The sequence below is a fragment of the Pelodiscus sinensis genome, chromosome 10 (genome assembly GCF_052426305.1).
Source record: "Pelodiscus sinensis isolate ZL-2025 chromosome 10, ASM5242630v1, whole genome shotgun sequence".
NCBI classification, from domain to species: Eukaryota; Metazoa; Chordata; order Testudines; family Trionychidae; genus Pelodiscus; species Pelodiscus sinensis.
The window spans coordinates 40156935-40179091 of record NC_143061.1 but is presented as its reverse complement, the minus strand read 5'-3'; the positions used below and the strand labels follow the sequence as shown (position 1 = coordinate 40179091).

At 41.9% G+C, this 22157-nt stretch overlaps 1 protein-coding gene across 1 annotated transcript in view; it reads left to right on the top strand.

Moving 5' to 3' along the window:
• The first annotated feature begins 2089 nt into the window (after window positions 1-2089).
• Window positions 2090-22157, top strand: part of MOGAT1 (monoacylglycerol O-acyltransferase 1) — a 41983-nt gene continuing 21915 nt past the window's right edge. The window contains exon 1 of the mRNA XM_006134840.5: window positions 2090-2543. Coding sequence (XP_006134902.1) covers window positions 2450-2543 — 94 coding nt within the window. The 5' untranslated portion in view covers window positions 2090-2449. The remainder of the gene's footprint in view (window positions 2544-22157) is intronic.

The window sequence follows — 22157 nt, the reverse complement described above, 5'->3', positions numbered from 1 at the left end:
CTCGTGGGTGTAACAGTGATCTGTCTGCTCACTTTAAAATCCAATAATGTGACACCCCTGCATCCAAACATCCTCCCAGAGCCTGCACCTAGAACCCCCTTCAGCACCCCAACTGCCTGCCCCAGCCTGCTGAAAGTGAAGGAGGGTGAGAGAGGGAGGGAGGATGGATGGAGTGAGAAGGGGTACAAAGGAGGCAGGGCAAGGGTATTTGGGTTTGAGGTAGATCTTGGGTTGCACTTAAATTAAGAAAGTGATCTCCTGCTTTAAAAGGTTGGCAACCACTGCTTTATAGCAAGTGATAAAGATACAAGTGAGATGAACACACCCAGAAATTTACAAGCATTTCAAAACCTAAACACAATTTTAGGCATTCACTTTAGTCAGACTAACACACAAGTCAAACAGACTGTTTTCCAGCAATGAATTGGTCAGCATGGGACTGAAGTGTTGGCAAGAGCTGGCCCCTGATTTGCCAGCATCACACAGCCACACCCTAAATTAGGGAGCGTTGTTAATAGTGCAACTGACTCAGGCACTCCCCTGGAATAGATTTGTGTGCTCAAGCACACACACCAGTGTAGACATGGGGTTAAAAAAATCAAAAGACAGACCAAAATGACAGTGATAGAAATGTAGTTGTGTTAGTCTGGTGTAGCTGAAACAAAATACAGGACTATGTAAAATGCAGGACAATGTAGCACTTCAAAGACTAACAAGATGGTTTATTAGATGATGAGCTTTCGTGGGCCAGACCCACTTCCTCTGCAGGACAATGTAGCACTTTAAAGACTAACAAGATGGTTTATTAGATGATGAGCTTTCGTGGGCCAGACCCACTTTCTCAGATCAAATAGTGGAAGAAAATAGTCACAGCCATATATACCAAAGGATACAATAAAAAAAAAAAGAACACATATGAAAAGGACAAATCACATTTCAGAACAGAAGGAGGATGCAGGGGGGGAGGGGAAAGGAAGGTGAATGCCTGTGAGTTATTGATATTAGAGTTGGGGAAGGGTAGATGTCTGTGAGTTAATAGTATTAGAGGTGATAATTGGGGAAGCTATCTTTGTAATGGGTAAGATAGCTGGAGTCTTTGTTCAGCCCCCCTGCGGAGAGTGTTGGAATTTTAGCATGAATGCCAGTTCAGAGGATTCTCTTTCAAGTGCAGATTTGAATGTCTTCTGAAGTAAGATGCAGGTGAGTAGGTCACTGAGACAGTGTCCTTTCTGGTTGAATGACACCATTATTGGGCCTAACCAAGTGAGTTATAAGATCAAGAATACATATACCTGTGCCTCCAGAAATATAATCTATGCTATCATGTGCCGAAAGTGTCCGTCTGCTATGTACATTGGACAAACGTCTCAGACACTTCGCCAAAGAATCAATGCCCACAAAACAGACATTAGACAGGATCACAAAGAAAAAACAGTTGCTTGCCATTTCAACCATTTCAACAGTTGCATGCCCCGCATCCTCCTTCTGTTCTGAAATGTGATTTGTCCTTTTCATATGTGTTCATTTTTTTAATTGTATCCTTTGGTATATATGGCTGTGACTATTTTCTTCCACTATTTGATCTGAGGAAGTGCATCTGGCCCACGAAAGCTCATCATCTAATAAACCATCTTGTTAGTCTTTAAAGTGCTACATTGTCCTGCATTTTGTTTCAAAAGGACAGTGTAACTGAACTAACATTTGGGCCAGTCTCATGGTTTTTTGGAGTGTGACTCGTGTCTTTTTCACTTGTGCAGGTTTTTGCCTGTTTTCACTTTGCTGGTATTTGTTGGGCCCAGCCCCCTAATCCGAGGCACCTTTTCCACGGTGGAATGGGGCGGGGGAGCGGGGTAGAGCTGCACAAGGAAGGGGCCACCTGCCTCTTCCCTATGTGCTGAATTCAATACGGCTTCCTCTGCCACCTGCCCTAACTCACTGACCTGCCCCTCCCCCTGGCCTGAATTACTCTCGTTGCCCGGCAACCAATAGGGCTTGCCCCTACGCGGCTGAACTGCAGCCTCTGCCCAGCAGGGGCAGGCAGCCCCCAGCCGAGCCCATCCTGCAGCTGCCAGTCACAGCAAAGTTTTTCCTGCTCCGCGCGCAGCCCCCGGCCGGGACTGCCCCCGTCCGCTGCAGCTGGCGGGGTCCCTGCGAGAGGAGGCGCGGCCAGCGCGTTCCCTTACGGAGGTGCATTGCGGGCGTGGCCTGACTCACACAAGCCCCGCGGCTTTGGCTGCATCCAGCGAGCGTTGCACCCCAAGACAACGGCCGGTCCTGCGCCGAGCTGAACTCCCCCCCGAGTTTGCGGGGAACACGGAGGATCCGTTTTGCTCCGGGGGGAGCGGAACTGGGCGTAGGCGGTAGTTTGCTTTCCTCTTTCTGCGGCTAATCGCCTTCCCGGAGAGGAGCGAGGCTTCTACCTCTGCGGGACAAGCAGGACGCGCACAACATGAAAGTCGAGTTTGCTCCGGTTCACATTCCCCTGGCCAGGAGACTCCAGACAGCTGCCGTGTTCCAGTGGGTCTTCTCCTTCCTCCTATTAGGTAACAGCGCTTTGCCCGCCTGCCTTCAGAGGGAAACGAATCTTATTTAAAAGCAGCAACAGGCTCAGGATTCCTCCACTCCGTCGCCACGTGGAGACTAAGCCTGGCTTGCTGCATATATTAAAGCTGATGTTTGAAAGCAAGTTCACATTACACAGGATTAGGAGAAAGGCTCTGTACATCTGGATGGCGAAAAGTTACAAGTATTATAAACATTGGCGAAGCCCCATGTTTCTTTCTTACTTGTTTACAAATGGGCAGGGCATTTCAGCATGCAAAGAGTAAAGGAGAGTATAGTTGTCTCTGTTGTCTGAAAATATGTTTCTCTTTTTGTTGTAAGTTGTGTTTTTCTTATGCATGTATAACCGCCACAGGCGGTTTTGAACCTGCGACCATAAAAAACACAGCTACAGATGTATTTCACAGTGACAGAGTCTTCCCATTAAAACAAATTCCTCAGTCCCAGCTAGTTTTGTGATGACTAATATTTTATCCCCTCTTCCCCCTCCCCAACAAAAACAATTCCTCATGGTAGATGTAAAGATTTTTATATAATGTGGCTTTCATTATTATTTAACTATTTTTGTACAACAGTTTTCCGTTGTGAATCTCCACCCAAATCTAAATTAAATAAGAAGTGATATGGGACTACTTTTGTCTTTAATCTTCTGTTTCAGAGGTTAGGAGTCTACGTTTCTCATACAATTATTTATTTCTGTCTAAAGTTAATTTAGTTAATGGTGATAAATTTATTTTAGTAGGTAAACTAATTCCACTGACTTATTAGTATGTGGTGATTTTTCCTAATATTCCAGTAAGGAGTTCTGCTAGTATATGTTTAATCATAGGAGTACATTTTTACTCATGTGGGTAAACTTTGATCCTCAGATAATATATATTGGCATAGCTTTAGAAAGCTCACTGTTCTGTGTATTATTGCTGGTGGTCAAGGCACTTCAGTGTTCCCATAGTTTGAATAGTGATAGAAATGTAGCCGTGTTAGTCTGGGGTAGTTGAAGCAAAATGCAGGACAATGTAGCACTTTAAAGACTAACAAGATGGTTTATTAGATGATGAGCTTTCGTGGGCCAGACCCACTTCCTATTTGATCTGAGGAAGTGGGTCTGGCCCACGAAAGCTCATCATCTAATAAACCATCTTGTTAGTCTTTAAAGTGCTACATTGTCCTGCATTTCCCATAGTTTGAGTTTTACAAACATAGCTTCCTTACAAATCCTGCAAATATGTCATTTTATTCTATAAAATTCCAAAACTGTGTCTGGATCAGTATGGTATGGTCTAATTACCTACAAAGAAAGGTGCACTCTGGTTTCTGAGGAGCTGGCTTTACACTGAGCTTGATAATAATCAAAGTGTTTTTATTAAGTACAAAAAGTAGGATTTAAGTGGTTGCAAATAAAAATAGTCACATAAGAGTAAGTTACGAAATAAAAATGAACAAAAAAACACTTAGCTGGTTCTAATCCACTAAGAAATTTGTAACATGAAAATTGTTACCCTGTATATCACTGTTCTTATTTCAGGTAAAAGCCTCAAATAAGAGTTGATCTTTTACTCTGACTTGGGTCTAACTCTATAGCTTCTTCAAAGTTCCTTTGTATCCTGGGGTTTGCCAGGCATTTTCAAAAACCAGCTGAAGACAAAGGCTGATTGTTTTCTTATTGCTTTAATATGCTTTCCCCCAGAACAGGAACCCTTTCCTTGACATTCCCCATTCCTATGGTAAAATATCTAGTTCAGCAGGATTCCAGTACCAGGTGGCAAGGTCATGTGCCTTTCTAGGACCTACCACAGTTTGGGTTTACCGGAGAAAAAAGGTGAAAATACCGGACTGTCCGGGTCAATACCGGACTGTCTGGGTCAATACCAGACACCTGGCAATCCTACTGTCAGCTGTTCCATAACTCCAATAACTTTTGTTACCCTTTTCTGCACCTTTTCCAATTCCAATATATCTATTTTGAGACAAGGCAACCACATAGATTCATAGAACACTAGAACTGGAAGGAAGCTTGAGAGGTTATCAAGTCCAGTCCCCTACCCTCATGGCAGTACCCAGTATTGTAGACCATCCCAGATAGATGTCTATCTAACCTGCTCTTAAGTAGCTCCAGAGATGGAGATTCCACAACCTCCCTAGGTAATTTATTCCAGTGTTTAACCGCCCTGACAGTTAGGAAGTTTTTCCTAATGCCCAACCTAACTCTCCTTTGCTGCAATTTAAGTCCATTGCTTCTTGTCCTATCTTCAGAGGCTAAGGAGAACAGTTTTTCTCCCTCCTCTTTGTGACACCCTTTTAGATACCTGAAAACCGCTCTCATGTCCCCTCTCAGTCTTCTCCTTTCCAGACTAAACAAGCCCAGTTCTTTCAGTCTTCCTTCATAGGTCATGTTCTCTAGACCTTTAATCGTTCTTGTTGCTCTTCTCTGGACCTTCTCTAATTTCTCCATATCTTTCTTGAAATGTGGTGCCCAGAACTGGACACAATACTCTAATTGAGGCTTAATCAGCTCAGAGTAGAGTGGAAGAATGACTTCTCATGTCTTACATTAACAGGAGTGTTGTAGGCATCTCAAAATCATGCTTGCTTTTTTTGCAACAGCGTCACACTGTTGATTCACATTTAGCTTGTGGTCCACTATGACCCCTAGATCCCTTTCTGCAGTACTCCTTCCTAGACAGTCGCTTCCACTCTGTATATGCGACACCGATTGTTCCTTCCTAAGTGGAGTACTTTGCATTTGTCCTTATTAAACTTCATCCTATTTACCTCAGACCATTTCTTCATTTTATCCAGATCATTTTGAGTTATGACCCTATTCTCCAAAGCAGTTGCATGTGCAGACTTAATAAGCTTACTCTCTATGCCCATATCTAAATTGTTAATGAAGATATTGAATAGAACCACTCCCAAAACAGACCGCGTACACAACCCCACTTGTTATGCCCTTCCTTCTACTGTTCCTTAGAATCATGAACTCTATGATTTCATAATACTCTCACCCAAGAAGCTGTCTTCCACTTTCAAATTCTCAACCAGTTCCTCCCTATTTGTTAAAATCAAATGTAGAACAGCTTCTGCACCTGGTATTCAAAATGGGGGCTTATCATGGATTTAGAAAGAAAATACCATATTGCCTCTAGCTTATTATGTATTCCTTTCTTAATCATTCCCAGCATTCGTTTGCATTTTGATTGCCACTGCCTATTAAGTGGATGTTTTCAGAGAACTATCCACAATGACCCCAAGATAAGGGAAGACAATAAAATAATGGTGGTTCTCCAGGGTTAGCCCCTGACAATCTGCCACCACTGTATTTACCTCTGCATCCCCAGGTACAGGTGATTGCAGCTCCCAGTGGCTGTAGATTGCCGTTCCTGACCAATCGGAGCTGTGGGAAGCAGCATGGACCAGGACACTACTTCCTGCAGCTCCCAGTGATTGGGAACAGTGATCCACGATGGCAGGCATCAAGGGGTTTGGAGTGCCCATATCCAGGATCTTCACCCCAACCTCCTACTCTGAGCCTGCTCCTGTTCCAAATCCTTGACCCCAGTCTGGAGCCCTGTCCTGTACCCTAGCCCCTTATCTCTGGTGCCATCCCAGAGCCCACACCCCCGGTCAGAAGCCTCACCTCTCCATGACAACTCTCCGCCACAGCCTGGGGCCCCCTCCTGCATTCTGAGCCCCTCATTTTTGGCCCCACCCCAAAGCCTACGGGAAAGCCCTCAGCTTCCGTCCCTGCACATGTGATCATTTTGTTTTAAATTAGGAAAAATACTTGTATACAGGGGCTCCACAAAATCAGCCCAAAGAAGCCTTGACTAAATGATCTATCCCATAAGCCAGACTCATCTTCTGGCTGTCAGGGGTCTAAGGACACTCACAGGATGGGGTTTCATCCCATTACCATCTTGGCTAATAGCTATTGAATTTACCTAATTCTCTTGTAAGCTTTTATTATAACATTTTTTCTTCTGTTAATCATCCATAAAGGTCAGGTATATGGTATCAGTGATAAATATAAACCTAAAAATATTGGGAGTGGTGCCTAGAAATACATAGATGAGAAAAAAGGATTCCTTCCAAAGTCTCTCCCTCTGAACCTGTTAACACTGCATCACATGTTTTGAATACTATGGTCATCCATGAGTGCTGAAGCCAATTTCTGTGGTTTTATAATCACATTTCACCATTCTAAAATATGGTTTTGAACTCATGTACCAGTATGAAAGACCTAAAGCAAATAATATGGGAAAAATAAGATGGGAGAACTAGAGCAGCAATTCTCAAACTTTTTTGGATTGCGGAACGGCAAACTCATTCAAAAACTTTTGGCGGACCACTCTGAAACATTTGCATATTCCTTATGATAATTAATTCTAAGTGGTCACATGTTATTTTACATTGCATCTATGTGCACACAATACATGTCATTATAATGGAATTTTATTATTATTATCCCCCCCCAAAAAAGTAGTATTCAAGAATTGTAAAACATAACCAAAAACATGGACAGTGCTTTCTTGTCAAAAAAACATTAATGACATCACAGGATGGGGCAGTGGGCTCTTAACACTCACGTCAGCAGCATCCAGCTGGGGCAATAAGTGAAACTGCAGCATGCATGAACGCATAAATGAGTGACAGCTTTGTGTATCCTGGGTTGGCAGAGCTGGGGTAGTCACGTGGACTTTATCAGAGGAATAAAGATGGTGAAACCTTGAATTATAATGCCATGTGGAGCTGGCCCCGGCCACCCAGAGCAGCTGCCTTCCATGCAGCCCTGCCAGCCGAGCAGCATAGTGGCCACTGGAGCTGGAACGGGCCATAGTGAGGCTGCTCCAGTAGGGCCAGCCTCTCTAGGGCCCTGGCTCTAGCCACCACACACCCTGCTGCCTGCTGCACCACTCAGCCTGGTACCACGCGGGGAAGTGGGCAGGAAGATAATTTTTTGTGAGCATACAAGCGTGCACCTTATGGAGAACCCCAGCAGAAGGGGCCCATTAACAGCTGGGGGGCATGGCCTGGCAGTGTGCCACAGCACCAGTGATTGGGAACCACTGAACTAGAGTACCTCATATTTAAAGAGGATATTGATATAATAGGCATCATAGAATGAGGACAATCAATGGGACATAGTCATATCAGGGTACAAAATATATCGGAAGGACAGACCAGGTCATGCTGGTTGGGGAGTGGCACTATACGTGAAAGAAAATGTAGAATTCAATAAATTAAAATCGTAAATGAACCAAAATGTTTCATGGAATCTCTAATAATAAGAATATAGCAGTGGGGATATTTTATTGACCATCTGACTAGGACAATGATAGTGGAGATTAAAGAGGCTATAAAAATAAAAAAAAACTCAATGTGGGGGATTTCAACTACTCCCATATTGATTTGGTACACTTCACCTCAGTACAGGATGCAGAGATTGTTTCTTGACACCTTAAATAAATGCTTCTTGGAGCAGCTGGTTCTGGAACCCACAAGAGAGGAGAGAATTCTTGATTTAGTCCTAAGTGGAGCACAAGATTGGTCAAGATTGGACCACTTGGAAATAGTGACCATAATGTAATAAAATTTAACATCTGTGTGATGGGAAAAACACCTCAGTAGCCCAAAACTGTGGCGTTTAATTTCAGTAAGGGGAACTACACAAAAATGAGGTTAATTGAACAGAATTAAAAGGTACAATACCAAAAGTATAATCCCTGCAAGTTGCATGGAGATTTTTCAAAGGTACCATAATAGGGTTAGTAATAGAGATGTAGCCGTGTTAGTCTGGTCTTGCTGAAACAAAAGACAGGACCATGCAGCACTTTAAAGACTAACAAGATGGTTTATTAGGTGATGAGTTTTCGTGGGCCAGACCCACTTCCTCAGATCAAATTGTGGAAGAAAATTGGCATGACCATATATACCAAAAGGATACAATAAAAAAAAAAGTGAACACATATACAATTGACAAATCAGATTTTAAAACAGAGGGGAGGTTAGTGTCTATGAGATAATGATATTAGGGATGATAATTGTGGAAGCTATCTTTGTAATGGGTAAGGTAGTTAGCATCTTTGTTAAGGCTCATTCGTAAAGTGTCAAATTTAAGCATGAATGACAGTTCTGAGGTTTCCCTTTGTAGTCTGGTGTTGAAGTCTCTTTGAAGTAAGATAAATGTAGTTAGTTCCTTGAGTTAAGGGAAACCTCAGAACTGTCATTCATGCTTAAATTTGACACTTTACGAATGAGCCTTAACAAAGATGCTAGCTACCTTACCCATTACAAAGATAGCTTCCACAATTATCACCCTTAATATCATTATCTCATAGACACTAACCTCCCCTCTGTTCTAAAATCTGATTTGTCAATTGTATATGTGTTCACTTTTTTTTTATTGTATCCTTTTGGTATATATGGTCATGCCAATTTTCTTACACAATTTGATCTGAGGAAGTGGGTCTGGGCCACGAAAGCTCATCACCTAATAAACCATCTTGTTAGTCTTTAAAGTGCTGCATGGTCCTGTTTTTATAATAGGGTTAAAGATAAAAAGGAGATAAAAAGTGGAGAGAAAAAATGGAAGTTAAATCCTAAACTCTGTCGAAGGATATGTAAAAAATATAATAAGGAAAGACAAAAAGGAGTTTGAAGAACAACTAGCCAACCCCCCCAAAAGAACTAGCAAAATATTTTTTACATACACCAGAAGTAGGAAGCCTTCTAAACAACCAGTGGGGCCCCTGCATTATTGATATGCTAAAGGAGCACTCAAAGACTATATGGTCATTGAGGAGAAACTAAACAAATTCTTTGCTTCCGTCTTCACAGCTGAAAATGTTAGGGAAATTCCCAAAACCTAAGCATTCTTTTTAGGTGACTATTCTGTGGAATTGTCCCATATTGAGGTGTCATTAGAGGAGATTTTGGAACAAATTGATAAATTTAACAGTAACAAGTCACTGGGATCAGATGGCATTCACCCAAGCGTTCTGAAAGAACCCGAATGTGAAATAGCAGAACTATTAACTGTGGTTTGTAACCTATCCCTTAAATCAGCTTCTGTATCTAATGACTGGAAGCTAGCTAACGTGACATCAATATTTTAAAAAGGCTCTAGAGGTAACCCTGGCAATTACAGATCAGTAAATCGAACATAAGTACCGAAATTGGCAAATTGGTTGAAACTATAGTAAAGAACAGAATTGTCAAATACATAGATAAACATAATTTGTTGAGGAAAAGTCAACATGGATTCTGTAAAAGGAAGTCATGCCTTATTAATCTACTAGAGTTCTTTGACGGGGTCAACAAGCCTTTGGACAAGCAGGATCCATTGGATCTAGTGTACTTAGATGTCCAGAAAGCCTTTGATCCAAAGGCTCTTAAGTAAAGTTAGTTGTCATGGGATAAGAGGAAAGGTCCTCTTATGGATTGATAACTGGTTAAAAGACAGGAAGTTTTTGGAGAATGTGGGGGATAACTTCTTGATACAAGTACTGCAGGAACCGACCAGGGTTCATGTGCAGCTTGACCTGCTGCTCATAAACAGGGAGGAACTAGTAGGGGAAGTAGAGGTGGGTGACAACCTGGGAAGCAGTGATCATGAGATGATAGATTTTGAGATCCTGACCAAAGGAAGAAAGGAGAGTAGCAAAATACACACCCTGGACTTCAGAAAAGCGGACTTTGACTCCCTCAGAGAACTGGTGGGCAGGATTCCCTGGGATACTTACATGAAGGGAAAAGGAGTCCAGGAGAGGTGGCAGTATTTTAAAGAAGCCTTATTAAGGAATAGGAAGAAACCATCCAGATGCGCAGCAAGAAAAGCAAATATGGAAGGCGACTAGATTGGCTTACCAGGGACATCCTTGGTGAACTTAAACACAAAAAGGAAGCTTACAAGAAGTGGAAACTTGGACAGATGACTAGTGAGGAGTATAAATATATTATTCGAGAATGCAGGGGAGTTATCAGGAAGGCGAAAGCGCAATTGGAATTGCAGCTAGCAAGGGATGTGAAGGGTAACAAGAAAGGTTTCTACAAGCATGTTAGCAATGAGAGGGTGATCAGAGAGAGTGTGGGGTCCTTGCTGGATGAGGGAGGTAACCTAGTGACAGATGATGTGGGAAAAGCTGAAGTACTCAATGCTTTCTTTGCCCCTGTCTTCACAGACAAGGTCAGCTCCCAAACTAAAGCAACGCAGTATGGGAACGAGGTGGATAGCACAGGGTGAGGAAAAAACAAGTTAGGAACTATTTAGAAAAGCTAAACATACACAAATCCATGGGCCCAGATTTAATGCATCTGAGGGTACTGAGGGAGTTGGCAAATGTCATTGCGGAGCCTTTGGCCATTATTTTTGAAAACTCATGGAGATCGGGAGAGATCCCGGATGACTGGAAAAAGGCAAATGTAGGGCCCATCTTTAAAAAAGGGAAGGAGGATGATCCAGACCAGTCAGCCTTACCTAAGTCCCCAGAAAAATCATGGAGGAGTCCTCAAGGTATCCATTTTGAAGCACTTGGAAGAGGGGAAAGTGATCAGGAATAGTCAACATAGATTCATCAAGGGCAAGTCCTGCCTGACCAAACTGATTAGCTTCTATGATGAGGTAACTGGCTCTGTGGGTATGGGAAAGTCATTGGATGTGATATACCTTAATTTCAGCAAAGCTTTTGATATGGTCTCCCACAATATTCTCCCAAAGTTAAGGGAGTATGGATTGGATAAATGGACTGTAAGATGGATAGAATGCTGTCTAGACTGTCGGGCCCAATGGGTAGCGATCAACGGCTCAATGTCAGGTTGACGGTCAGTTTCTAGCAAAGTGTCTCAAAGATTTGTTCTAGGACCAGTTTTGTTCAACATCTTTATTAATGAGCTAGATGAGGGGATGGATTACACCCTCAGCAAGTTTGCAGATGACACTAAGCTAGGGGGAGAGGTAGATATGCTGGAGGGCAGGGAGAAGGTCCAGAGTGACCTGGACAGATGAGATGATTGGGCCAAAAGAAATCTGATGAAGTTCAACAAGGACAAGTGTAGAGTCCTGCACTTGGGATGGAAGAATCCCAAGCATTGTTACAGGCTGGGGACCAACTGGCTAAGTAGCAGTTCTGCAGAAAAGGACCTGAGGATTACAGTGGATGGGAAGCTGGATATGATATGAGTCAACAGTGTGCTCTTGTAGCCAAGAAGGCTAATGGCATATTAGGGTGCATTGCCAGCAGATCCAGAGAAGTAATTATGCCCCTTTATTTGGCTTTGATGAGGCCACAGCTGGAGTATTGTGTCCAGTTCTGTGGCCCCCACTATAGAAAGGATGCGGACGCATTGGAGAGGGTCCAGCAGAGGGCGAGCAAAATAATTTGGGTTTGTTTAGTCTGCAGAAGAGAAGAGTGAGGGGGGATTTGATAGCAGCCTTCAACTTCCTGAAGGGAGGTTCCAAAGAGGATGGAGAAAGGTTCCAAAGAGGTTGGAGTGGTGATGTATGGCAGATTGAGGAGCAATGATCTGAAGTTACAGTGGGGGAGGTCTAGGTTGGATATTAAGAGAAACTTTTTCACTAAGAGGGTGGTGAAGCACTGGAATGGGTTACCTAGGGAGGTGGTGGAATCTCCATCCCTAGAGGTTTTTAAGTCTCAGCTTGACAAAGCTCTGGCTTGGTTGATTTAGTTGGGATTGGTCCTGCTTTGGGTAGAGGGCTGGACTTGATGACCTCCTGAGATCTCTTCCAGTTCTATGATTCTAAAGGATAGAAATAAATGGTCAGTTTTCAGAGTGGAGAGAGGTAACTAGTGGGGTTCCCCGAGGGTCTGTTCTGGGACCAATCCTATTCAATCAATTTATAAATGATCTAGAGAAAGAGGTAAACAGTGAGGTGGCAAAATTTGCCGATGATACTAAACTGCTCAAGATAGTTAAGAACAAAGCAGACTTTGAAGAGCTTCAAAAAGATCTCCCAAATAAGTGATTGGGCATCATAATGGCAAATGTAATTTAATGTTGATAAACGTAAAGTAATGCACATTGGAAAAAATAATCCCAACAACACATACAAAATGATGGGGATTAATTTAGCTATAACTACTCAAGAGAGAGACCTTGGAGTCATTGAGGTTAATTCCCTGAAAACATCCACTCAATGTGCAGCGGCAGTCAAAAAAGCAAACAGAATGGTAGAAATAATTTAAAAAGGGATAGAGAATAAGACAGAATATTTTATAGCCTCTATATAAATCCATGGTATGCTCATATCTTGAATACTGTGTACAGATGTGGTTGTCTCGTCTCCAAAAAGATATCTTGGCATTTGAAAAGGTTCAGAAAAAGGCAACAAAAATTATCAGAGCTTTGGAACTGGTGTCATATGAAGAGAGATTAAAAAGACTGGGACTTTTCAGTGTAGGAAAGAGGAAACTTAGGGGAATATGATAAAAGTCTATAAAATCACCGGTATGGAGAACGTGAATAAAGAAAAGTTATTTATTTTTTCCCATAACATAAGAACTAGGGGGGGATCACCAAATGAAATTAATTGGGAGCAGGTTAAAACAAAAGGAAGTTTTTTCATGTAGCACATAGACAATCTGTGGCCAGGATGCCAGAGGATGTTGTGAGGACCAGGACTTGAACAGGGTTCAAAAAAGAACTAGATACATTCATGGAGGTTAGGTCCATCAATACTTATTAGCTAGAAAGGGTAGGAATCGTGTCCCTAGTCTCTATTGGTCAGGGGCTGGAAATGGATGATGAGAGGTTTCACTTGATGATTCTATGTTTTTGTTCACTCCCTCTGGGATATCTGGCATTGGCCACTGTCAGAAGACAGGAAACTGAGCTAGATGGACCTTTGGTCTGACCCAGTATGGCCGTTCTTATGACTGTACTAAAACTAAGGATGTAAAAACTGCCCAGAACAGTTAATAGGCAACGGGCTGCTCTGGCCCTGGCTCACTGCAGTCCCTGTGTACAGTTAGTTTAACCAAGAGTTTTGTCTAATCCTCAAAATTAAAACTGAAAAACACAGGCAAAGTCTTTTTTCTCTTGGCTGTTTCTGTTATATTCATTAATAATACTTTTAATTAAAAAAAAAAGTCAGACTTCAGACAGAAATGTGATTTAAAAATTGATAGTGTTCCTGTAATAATTCATTTCATGCAGTTTTGCAATATATTAATTATGTGCACTTTTAAGTATTAAACCAAAAAGAGTTGAAACAATATTTTGATAAGAAATCTAACCTTATTTCTATGAACAATGAACTAAAAAATCATTTATGCCTCAAATGTAACAAGTCCTGTTGAAACATGGAATCCATAAACTTTTGAGTCCCACTGGTCACGGGGTGAGCAAGTAAGTGTTGGAGTCAGATTTTGTGTGTGTGTGTGTGCGATTTTTCTCTTTAATCTTACAAACAGAAATGAAATATTAGTGCTTCTGAAAGATGTTGGCCTGACAAGTCCTTTGTTTTTAGGCTTGGACACTTTACAAAAAACTTTACTGAAATGTGTTTAGCTGTTGCTGAAATTCCACATCCTCTCGATGGGAAACCCCCTAGTTATGTATGTGACATACATAACTCCCCATCCAATATATTGCTTATAGGTCCACTCCAGTACACAATTAGGAATGTAAAGTACTGTTTAATTAGTTAACTGGTTAAACGGAGATAGCTTACATAATGTTTATCTCATGCACTTGAAGACTACAGGTATGCTGAGGAGAGTGATGTATAATACTGCAGATCTGTTAAAGATAGCAAGTTAGTTTGCATCAGGCTGCTGGGAAGCCTTCCTGTTAATGACTAGGAAGAAGGGAAATTAAATTTTTCCCTTGAAATAAAAAGAAGTTAATCACAGTACATAATATTTGTTGAATTTGGTTTTTAGAGCTGTTCTGAAGGTGCAATAGTGGTTGTTTCCCCTCCTCTTTGATCCATATTGTGGAAGAAGAGCACTGAAAGAACTGAAGATAAACAAAAAACCCTAGTGTGTTACGTCAGCAGTTAAATTCTTATTTCTTCATTGCCAACTTCTGTGTATCAGGTGCCCACAGGGACAATGGAAACTGCTGTGTATAACAAAACTATGCAATTTATTGGGAGTCCTCAATCTATGCAGCGGGGGTATTTTAAGGAGCAACAACAACAAAACAGTGCAACGGGCTCTAAGTCTGCAGGTGAGAGGCATTGAGTGAGTGTAGCCATGGCATGCTGCGCCTTACTGGTTCAGGAGCCAGGAAGTAACTGCTCTGTGTGGGATATTTCTAGGGTTGCCAGATACTTTCACAAAAAATCCCGAACAGGCATGGAAAAATTGATTGAGAAATAAAACAAAAAAAGGAAACCAAACTTGTTAAGCAAAAAAAAGAGGATGCTGTGCCTTTAAATTACCGTGCTCCTTGCTCCCCCTGCCCACGCAGACACCACCGACCATCTTTTTGAGGAAAAAAAGGCCGTTTCAACTTTAAATTACCATGCTTCTCGCTCCCCTGGCCCTCGCAGATGACACTGGCCATCCATCCGAGGAAAACAGAAAACACCGGACATTTTACATGTCCGGTATTCTCTGTTTTTTTTTTTTTTTTTACTGGATGGAAGGCCAAAATTCTGAACTGTTGGCGAAAACCGGACACCTGGCAACCTTAGATATTTCTTGTCAAATCTGGTAGAATACCAAATAGTGATTTATATGGGGACTGATGCAGCTAGTCGCCACACCTCTGTTTTCACAGCAGCTAGCACAGTGGTTTTCAGCCTTTTTCATTTGTAGACCCCTAAACATTTCAAATGGAGATGAGGATCCTTCTGGAAATTCAACCTGTGTTCCACATACTCCAACCAAAGAAGTGTTAGACTGAAAACTGAACAGAATTCAACTATAAATGTTATATGTGCTTTCACATGGTGTGAGAAAGGACACTGACTTGTGGGCTTCTAAGGGAAGGCCAGTCCTTCTGGGTTTTGACCTGTAGGTAGGGGTATACACATACTCTTGACTGAAAAATTGAAAGCCTTTTCCGGGAGTTAAACTTTATTTTCATAGTCACTTTTTGTGGGCTCCTTACACATAGTTTGCATAGCCCCACCACCACCACCAGGGAGCCACAGATTACATGTTGAAAACCGCTGGCCTAACACAATGACATCCTGATTCTAATTGTTAATATAAATATTAAATAATACAAAAGCAGGCAATGTAATAAAAGCTGTGGCTTCAGTGTTACTTTAATGATCATGAGATAATAAATACACTAGCACAAACTAAACCTCCTCTTAGCAAAGTCCTGTGTGTGCAGAGTGTGTAGAATGAAACACTACACTAATTGGATTTAGCTGGAAACAGAACCCAGTGTTGTGGCTCTGATTTCCATAAAAGGACAGAAAGTGATGAAAGATTTGCCAAGGTGCTGGCTATGGCTGGTGGAACAGTAATTTCTTTAACTGGCAAATAGTGTAATTTGCTATGGCAAAAATTTTTTTTTTTACCAACTGTTCACAACATTTTATTGTCTTATATTGTTTTTTTTTCTTTTGCTCACTAGCTTGGCAATTTTTAAGTGGCAACTCAGGAAAGCATCACTATGCAGGATGGGTATGTAACCATGTACTAAAGTGCTTCCCGAATTGGGACTATAATGTCTACAGTGTTGTACCTCTAGCTATTGGTATTTATATCAATGGAAAAGGTTCTTGATTAAGATCTGGAGCCAATTTTGCAGTAATCTAGAGTTGTATATTATACTTCAAATCATTTGTATCTGAAGGCTTAGCTACTTGTCCATGTGGTACAACTTTTGCTATAGGTATAGTTACAGTGGTACAACTTCCTTAGGTTACATCTACACTTCACGGCTATTTCGGGATACGGAAAGTATCCAGAAATGGCTACCACATGTCTACACAAGCAGCCTGTTATTTGAAATATGTTTTGAAATAACGGGTGTGCTATTTTACTATCCTGGTAAACCTCGTTGCACGAGAGATAAGAGATGGCCCAAAATAGCACATTATTTTGAAATAGATGTGTAGTGCAAATTGTGTATCTTATTTCGAGTTTAGGGTGCTGCGTAGATGCACTCTGGCTGTGTCTAGACTGCATACCTTTTCCGTAAAAGGGATGCAAATTAGACACATCGCAATTGCAAATGAAGTGGGGATTTAAATCCCCCCCACTTCATTTGCATAAACATGGCTGCTGCTTTTTTCCGGCTCGGAGCTTTGCCGGAAAAAAGCGCCAGTCTAGACGGGGATCCTTCGGAAAATAAAGCCTTTTCCGAAAGATCCCTTATTCCTTTTTTTAAGAGGAATAAGGGATCTTTCGGAAAAGGCTTTATTTTCCGAAAGATCCCCGCCTAGACTGGCACTTTTTTCCGGCAAAGCTCCGAGCTGGAAAAAAGCGGCAGCCATGTTTATTCAAATGAAGCGGGGGGGATTTAAATCCCCACTTCATTTGCAACTGCGATGTGTCTAATTTGCATCCCTTTTACGGAAAAGGGATGCAGTCTAGACACAGCCCCTTTGTGTGGCTATACCATTGTAAAGGTATCTTATGCTGATATAACTTATACTGGTAAGGGTAGGTGAATAGGATGCACCGATATTGGGCAATTTGTATTGGTAAAGCTGGATTGTACTGGTGTAGCTATTGTGTCTGTAGAGCAGTGTCTAAAATTACAGTGTCTGTAGAGCAGTGTCTAGTGTCAAAATTACAGTGGCTGTAGAGCAGGCCTGAGTGTCTAGGACTCCGATTTAACAAAGACATTTCTTTAGGATGTTAATGCATACCAGTCCATTTCACTTCTAACTTATGTTTCTTCTTGGACTCAAATATATCGAGCCTTCTGCCAAGAATGCCCTTATGATGTTATAAGGTTATTGTCATTTATTCATCGCCTTCCTTCTAATTAATGTCCTTGGAGAAAAATGCCCCTTTTGTGCTTAGAGACTTACTGGTTAGAGTTTTGAGAGTTACTGTAATTTACCCGTTCACCTGGTTTGTAGAGCATGGAAAGTAGCAGGTGTGATCTGATGGCATTTGTGTTCTCTATCTCACTACAAATACACAAAACATTATAATAAAAACACGCGGGGGGGGGGGGGGGGAGGGTCTAGTGCAGCATGACAGGTGTTGACCATACTCTCAACTCCCATTGGGAGGGCCCACTATTTAATGCCATTCACAGGAGGAGAGGTGCTCAGTATCTTTAAAAGTGCTCTGCACTTTGCAGGATTGGACCTTGCTTTAGAAAATGCAAAGTAGTAAGCTTGCTGATCTCCATAGGGTGTGATCCTTTTCAAAGTGGTGAGTAGTCTTACATGATATTACTCATACTTTTCTGTTTAACTTTCATACAGTTGATATAGAGTACCTTGCCAACAACATGAAAGGTTACTCCTCTATTAAATCTTATGCTACTGCACTGAGTCATTACCATGGCAAGAATTCTGTTAGGAACAACACTGGGAAATATTTCTGCTTATCACCCTTTGGATAAGAACTAAAGCTAGAGTCTCATCCACTTGTGGTAATTTAGACCCCCTGATACTTTTGCAAAAGTACCAGTGTTGTTTGGCCAAACTCTAACTGTGATCACAGTATCTAGAAATTCGCCTGTCATTTCAGATGACAAAGTTATTCTTCACACCGTTTCCTAAAAGTATCTGCATTCCTTGTTGCATAATGTTGCTGGTTCAGAAAAACCCCTGCATTCCACCTCACAAGTGGTTGCATTTCTTTCTATAAAGTGCTTTAGAATTGTCATGGATGAAAGTTGCTGTCTGTGAGCTTGATTCAAAATCCACTAAACTCAGTGAGAGCGTATTCATTGTCTTAGGTCCAAAGTCCACTGAAGTATGTTGTTTTCCAGGGATCTTACTATAGCCATAGAGCTAGTATAAAAGCATTTTACTTATAAGTAACTCAAGAAATCTATAGACTAGAGCTATCAAGCGATTAAAAAATAATAATTGTGCTGTTAAATAGTAATACAATTCCATTTATTTTAAATATTTTTGGATATTTTCTACATTTCCAAATAATATTTATTTGAATTACCACAAAATACAAAGTGTTTAGTGCTCACTTTATATTTATTTTTATTACAAATATTTGCATGGTAAAGAGCAAAAATGTGTTTTTCAATTCATTGCATACAAGTACAGTAGTGCAATCTCTTTATCATGAAAGGTGAACTTACAAATAGAAAATTATGCAGAATAAAAGCCTGCATTAAAAAAAATATAAAAATTTAAAGTTTACATGTCCACTCAGTCCTATTCCTTGTTCAGCCAATCACTGAAGCAAACCATTTTGGTTATAATTTGTAGGTGATAATACTGCCTCCTTCTTGTTTTCAATGTCACCTGAAAGTGAGAACAGGTGCTTGAATGACACTGTTGTAGCTGGCGTTGCAAAATATTTACCTGCCAGATATACTAAAGATTCATATGTCCCTTCATGCTTCAACAACCATTCCAGAGGACATGTGTCTATACTGCTGCTGGGTTCTGCTTTAAAGATCCAAAGTAGTGCAGATTGATGCATGTTCATTTTCATCTTTTGAGTCAGATGTCTCCTGCAGAAGGTTGATTCTCTTCATTGGTGGTTTGGGTTCTATAGATTTTGCATCAGAGTGTCACTCTTTTAAGACTGTTGAAAGCATGCTCCAAACCTTGTCCCTCCTCGATTTTGGATGGCACTTCAGGGTCTTAAACCTTGATTGAATGCTGTAGCTATCTTTAGAAATCTCACATTTGTGTGATCTGCAGTAAAATCTCACATTGTCAAAGCTGCAGTAAAAGCAATTTTGAAATGAACATGTGCTGGGTCATCATCCAAGACTGCTATAACATGAAATATATTTCAGAATGCAGGAAAAATACAGGCAGTAGCATACAATTCGGCCTCTAAGAGTTCAGTCATAAATGTAATTAATGCATTATTTTTTTAAAGAGCCTCATCAGCATGGCAGCATGTCCTATCTTCTGGAATGGTGACTGACTGGGCATATGAATGTTTAGCATATCTGGTAGCAAATACATTTCAGTGCAGGCTACAAAAATGCCATGTGAAACTCTGTTCTCATTTTAAGATGACATTGTAAATAAGAAGCAGGCAGCAATATTTCCCGCCTTAGATATTGGCAGAACAAGAAATAGAACGGAATGGACTTGTAGCACTAAAGTTTTACACTGTTTTGGTTATGAGTGCCGTTATATAACTAAAAAAACCTCCTACATTTGTAAGTTTCATGTTCAAAGTAAAGGGATTGCACTTCAGTACATGTATGGACAAATACTATTTTTGTTTGTCATTTTGACAGTGGATATATTTATAATAAAGTGAGCACTGTACACTTTATATTTTAAGTTGTACATAAAATCAACATTGAAAATGTAGAAAAACATCCACAAATATTTAATTTCAGTTTAGTATGATGAAATTCATTGTGATTAATTTTTTAATTGCAATTTATTTTTTTATTAATCATGTGAGTTAACTGCAATTAACTGACAGCCTTAGGATAGACCTATATCATGCAAAGCATTAGATTAAGCAGTTAACATAAGGCTTTGAAGCTTATCATAAGTGAGTGGCAGTCCTGTGTTTTGGAGAACAGTAACTATTCTGCTTTGGTGAACTGGAAACATTGTGCTTTGTGGGAGGGTTAATACAAAACAATACCAGGTAACTGCAAGAGCACTAAACTGATACTAGGCTTGGATATTTTAGGATAGAAATGTTGGCAGATGCTTAACAATGAACTTGCCTTAGGGATGAACTGAAGTATGTAAGTTAAAATGATTAAAATTCTAACCTGTAGGATAAAGACCCCCAGCGTTAGGGTGAGGAAGTTAGATATAGACAAAAGTAGTAGGCATTTGTATGAAAAGTCACGAGAACCACTAGTTCATATAAAAGGCCATTCCACAATGTAAGAGGGAAATCTGAGCATTGGACTTGTTTGGTATGCCAGGGTGTTGCCCAATTCTTTAGTGGTATTGATTATTACTGGATTCTAGTTAATTACAAGTCTAAAGAGCTGGGTATGGCACAATCACAGAATCAGGCACAATAGAATTCAAATGATGGTGCGAATCTGCACGTGACTCAGCGCACATAATAAAATGTATTCTGTTCCTGGCTGTGGGCTCTGTGGGCGCTCTGCTAATCATCTGGATGGCATTTGAATCTCTCCTGCATGGCTGCTTAAACACTCAGTTTACAGGGAACACTGTTTCCAGTCCAAATGTAGCAATTTCTACCCTCTGATATCTATATGCAGTGCCTAAGTCTTGTTGAGTATTCTGCATTTCTCTCACATTTTGCTGCACTCTATGCCATATAGTAGAGCAGGGGTCCGCAGCCCCCAGCACGGATGCCACAAGGGGCATGTGAGCCAATCCCATGGCACACAGGGTGGGCGCTCAGCCCCGCTCCCCCCATATAGCCAGGAGCTCGTGTTACGGCTCCAGCCTCAGCTGTACAGCTGCAGGCTGGAACACTAGCTCCGGCTTCCTGCTGGGAGGGGGCAGCTAGGAGAGTCATGCGCATGTCCCTGGGGCTGCCCCGACCAGCCTGGGCGTGCAGCTTCCAGGACCTAAGGGGTTAACCTCCCTTTCCCTCCCGGCTACAGGTTCTGCCTCCTGCTTTGGGAGGGGTTGAGGTTGGGCCTGCTCCACAGAGCTGGGGCTGGGCAGCTGACACACGTGGCATGCTAGGGCCCGAGCTGCTGGTGTGTGCGCAGTCAGGGAGCTCCTTTGCGCTTGGCTGGGCTGGAGCCTGCCCCAGCCCCGGAGCCCCTGGCAAAGGGCTGGTCCGGATAGGGAAGAGACTGTGTCCTGCCTATTCTCGCCCCAGCGCTTCCGCCCTGCCGGTGAGTGCACTGGGGGGAGGGGGGGGGGAACACGCAGGTATGTGGGGGAAGGAGAGGGAGTGAAGAAAGATGTGAGAGCAGGATGGGAGGGACAGAGGTTGCACTGAGGGGCATGGGGTGATGTAGGGGATCAGGCTGTGGGGGCAGGATGGCAGGGGGCAGGGGTTGCACTGGGGCAGTAGATCCGGCTGAGGGCAGCGAGGCTGGAGTATAGGGAAGATGTGAGTGGGATATAATTTTACTTTGCAGAATCTGCACTTTCCTTTACTCCCCACTTCTTTGCCTCCCTCCCCAACTATCTATTTAGCTGCATTCTCATCCTATCATCTTTTCTGCGTTACTCTCCCAAAACCCCTTTCTGCTCCCAAACTCCCTTTTGTACTCCCACCCCACATACTCTTCTGCCACCAAACTCCCTTCCAGACCCTGCCTCTCTCACCCTGTCCTGCATCCCTGTCCCACTCACTGGCAACCTTGTCCCGCACATTGAACCCCTCATTTTTGTCCCCATCCCAAAGCCTGGGGGGTGTTACAAAATCCACTAACCCTGGAACCCCAGAAGAGTAAATCTGGCCTATAGGAAGCCCTGAACCTTAGTCCTCCTTGTCCCTTCCTCTCACCTCATGGGGGCTGGAGTGCCAGAAGAGTGAGGTGTCTCAGTCGGGGGCCACATCAGTGAGGGTTGGGGCTTTTTGGAGCAGTTTTTT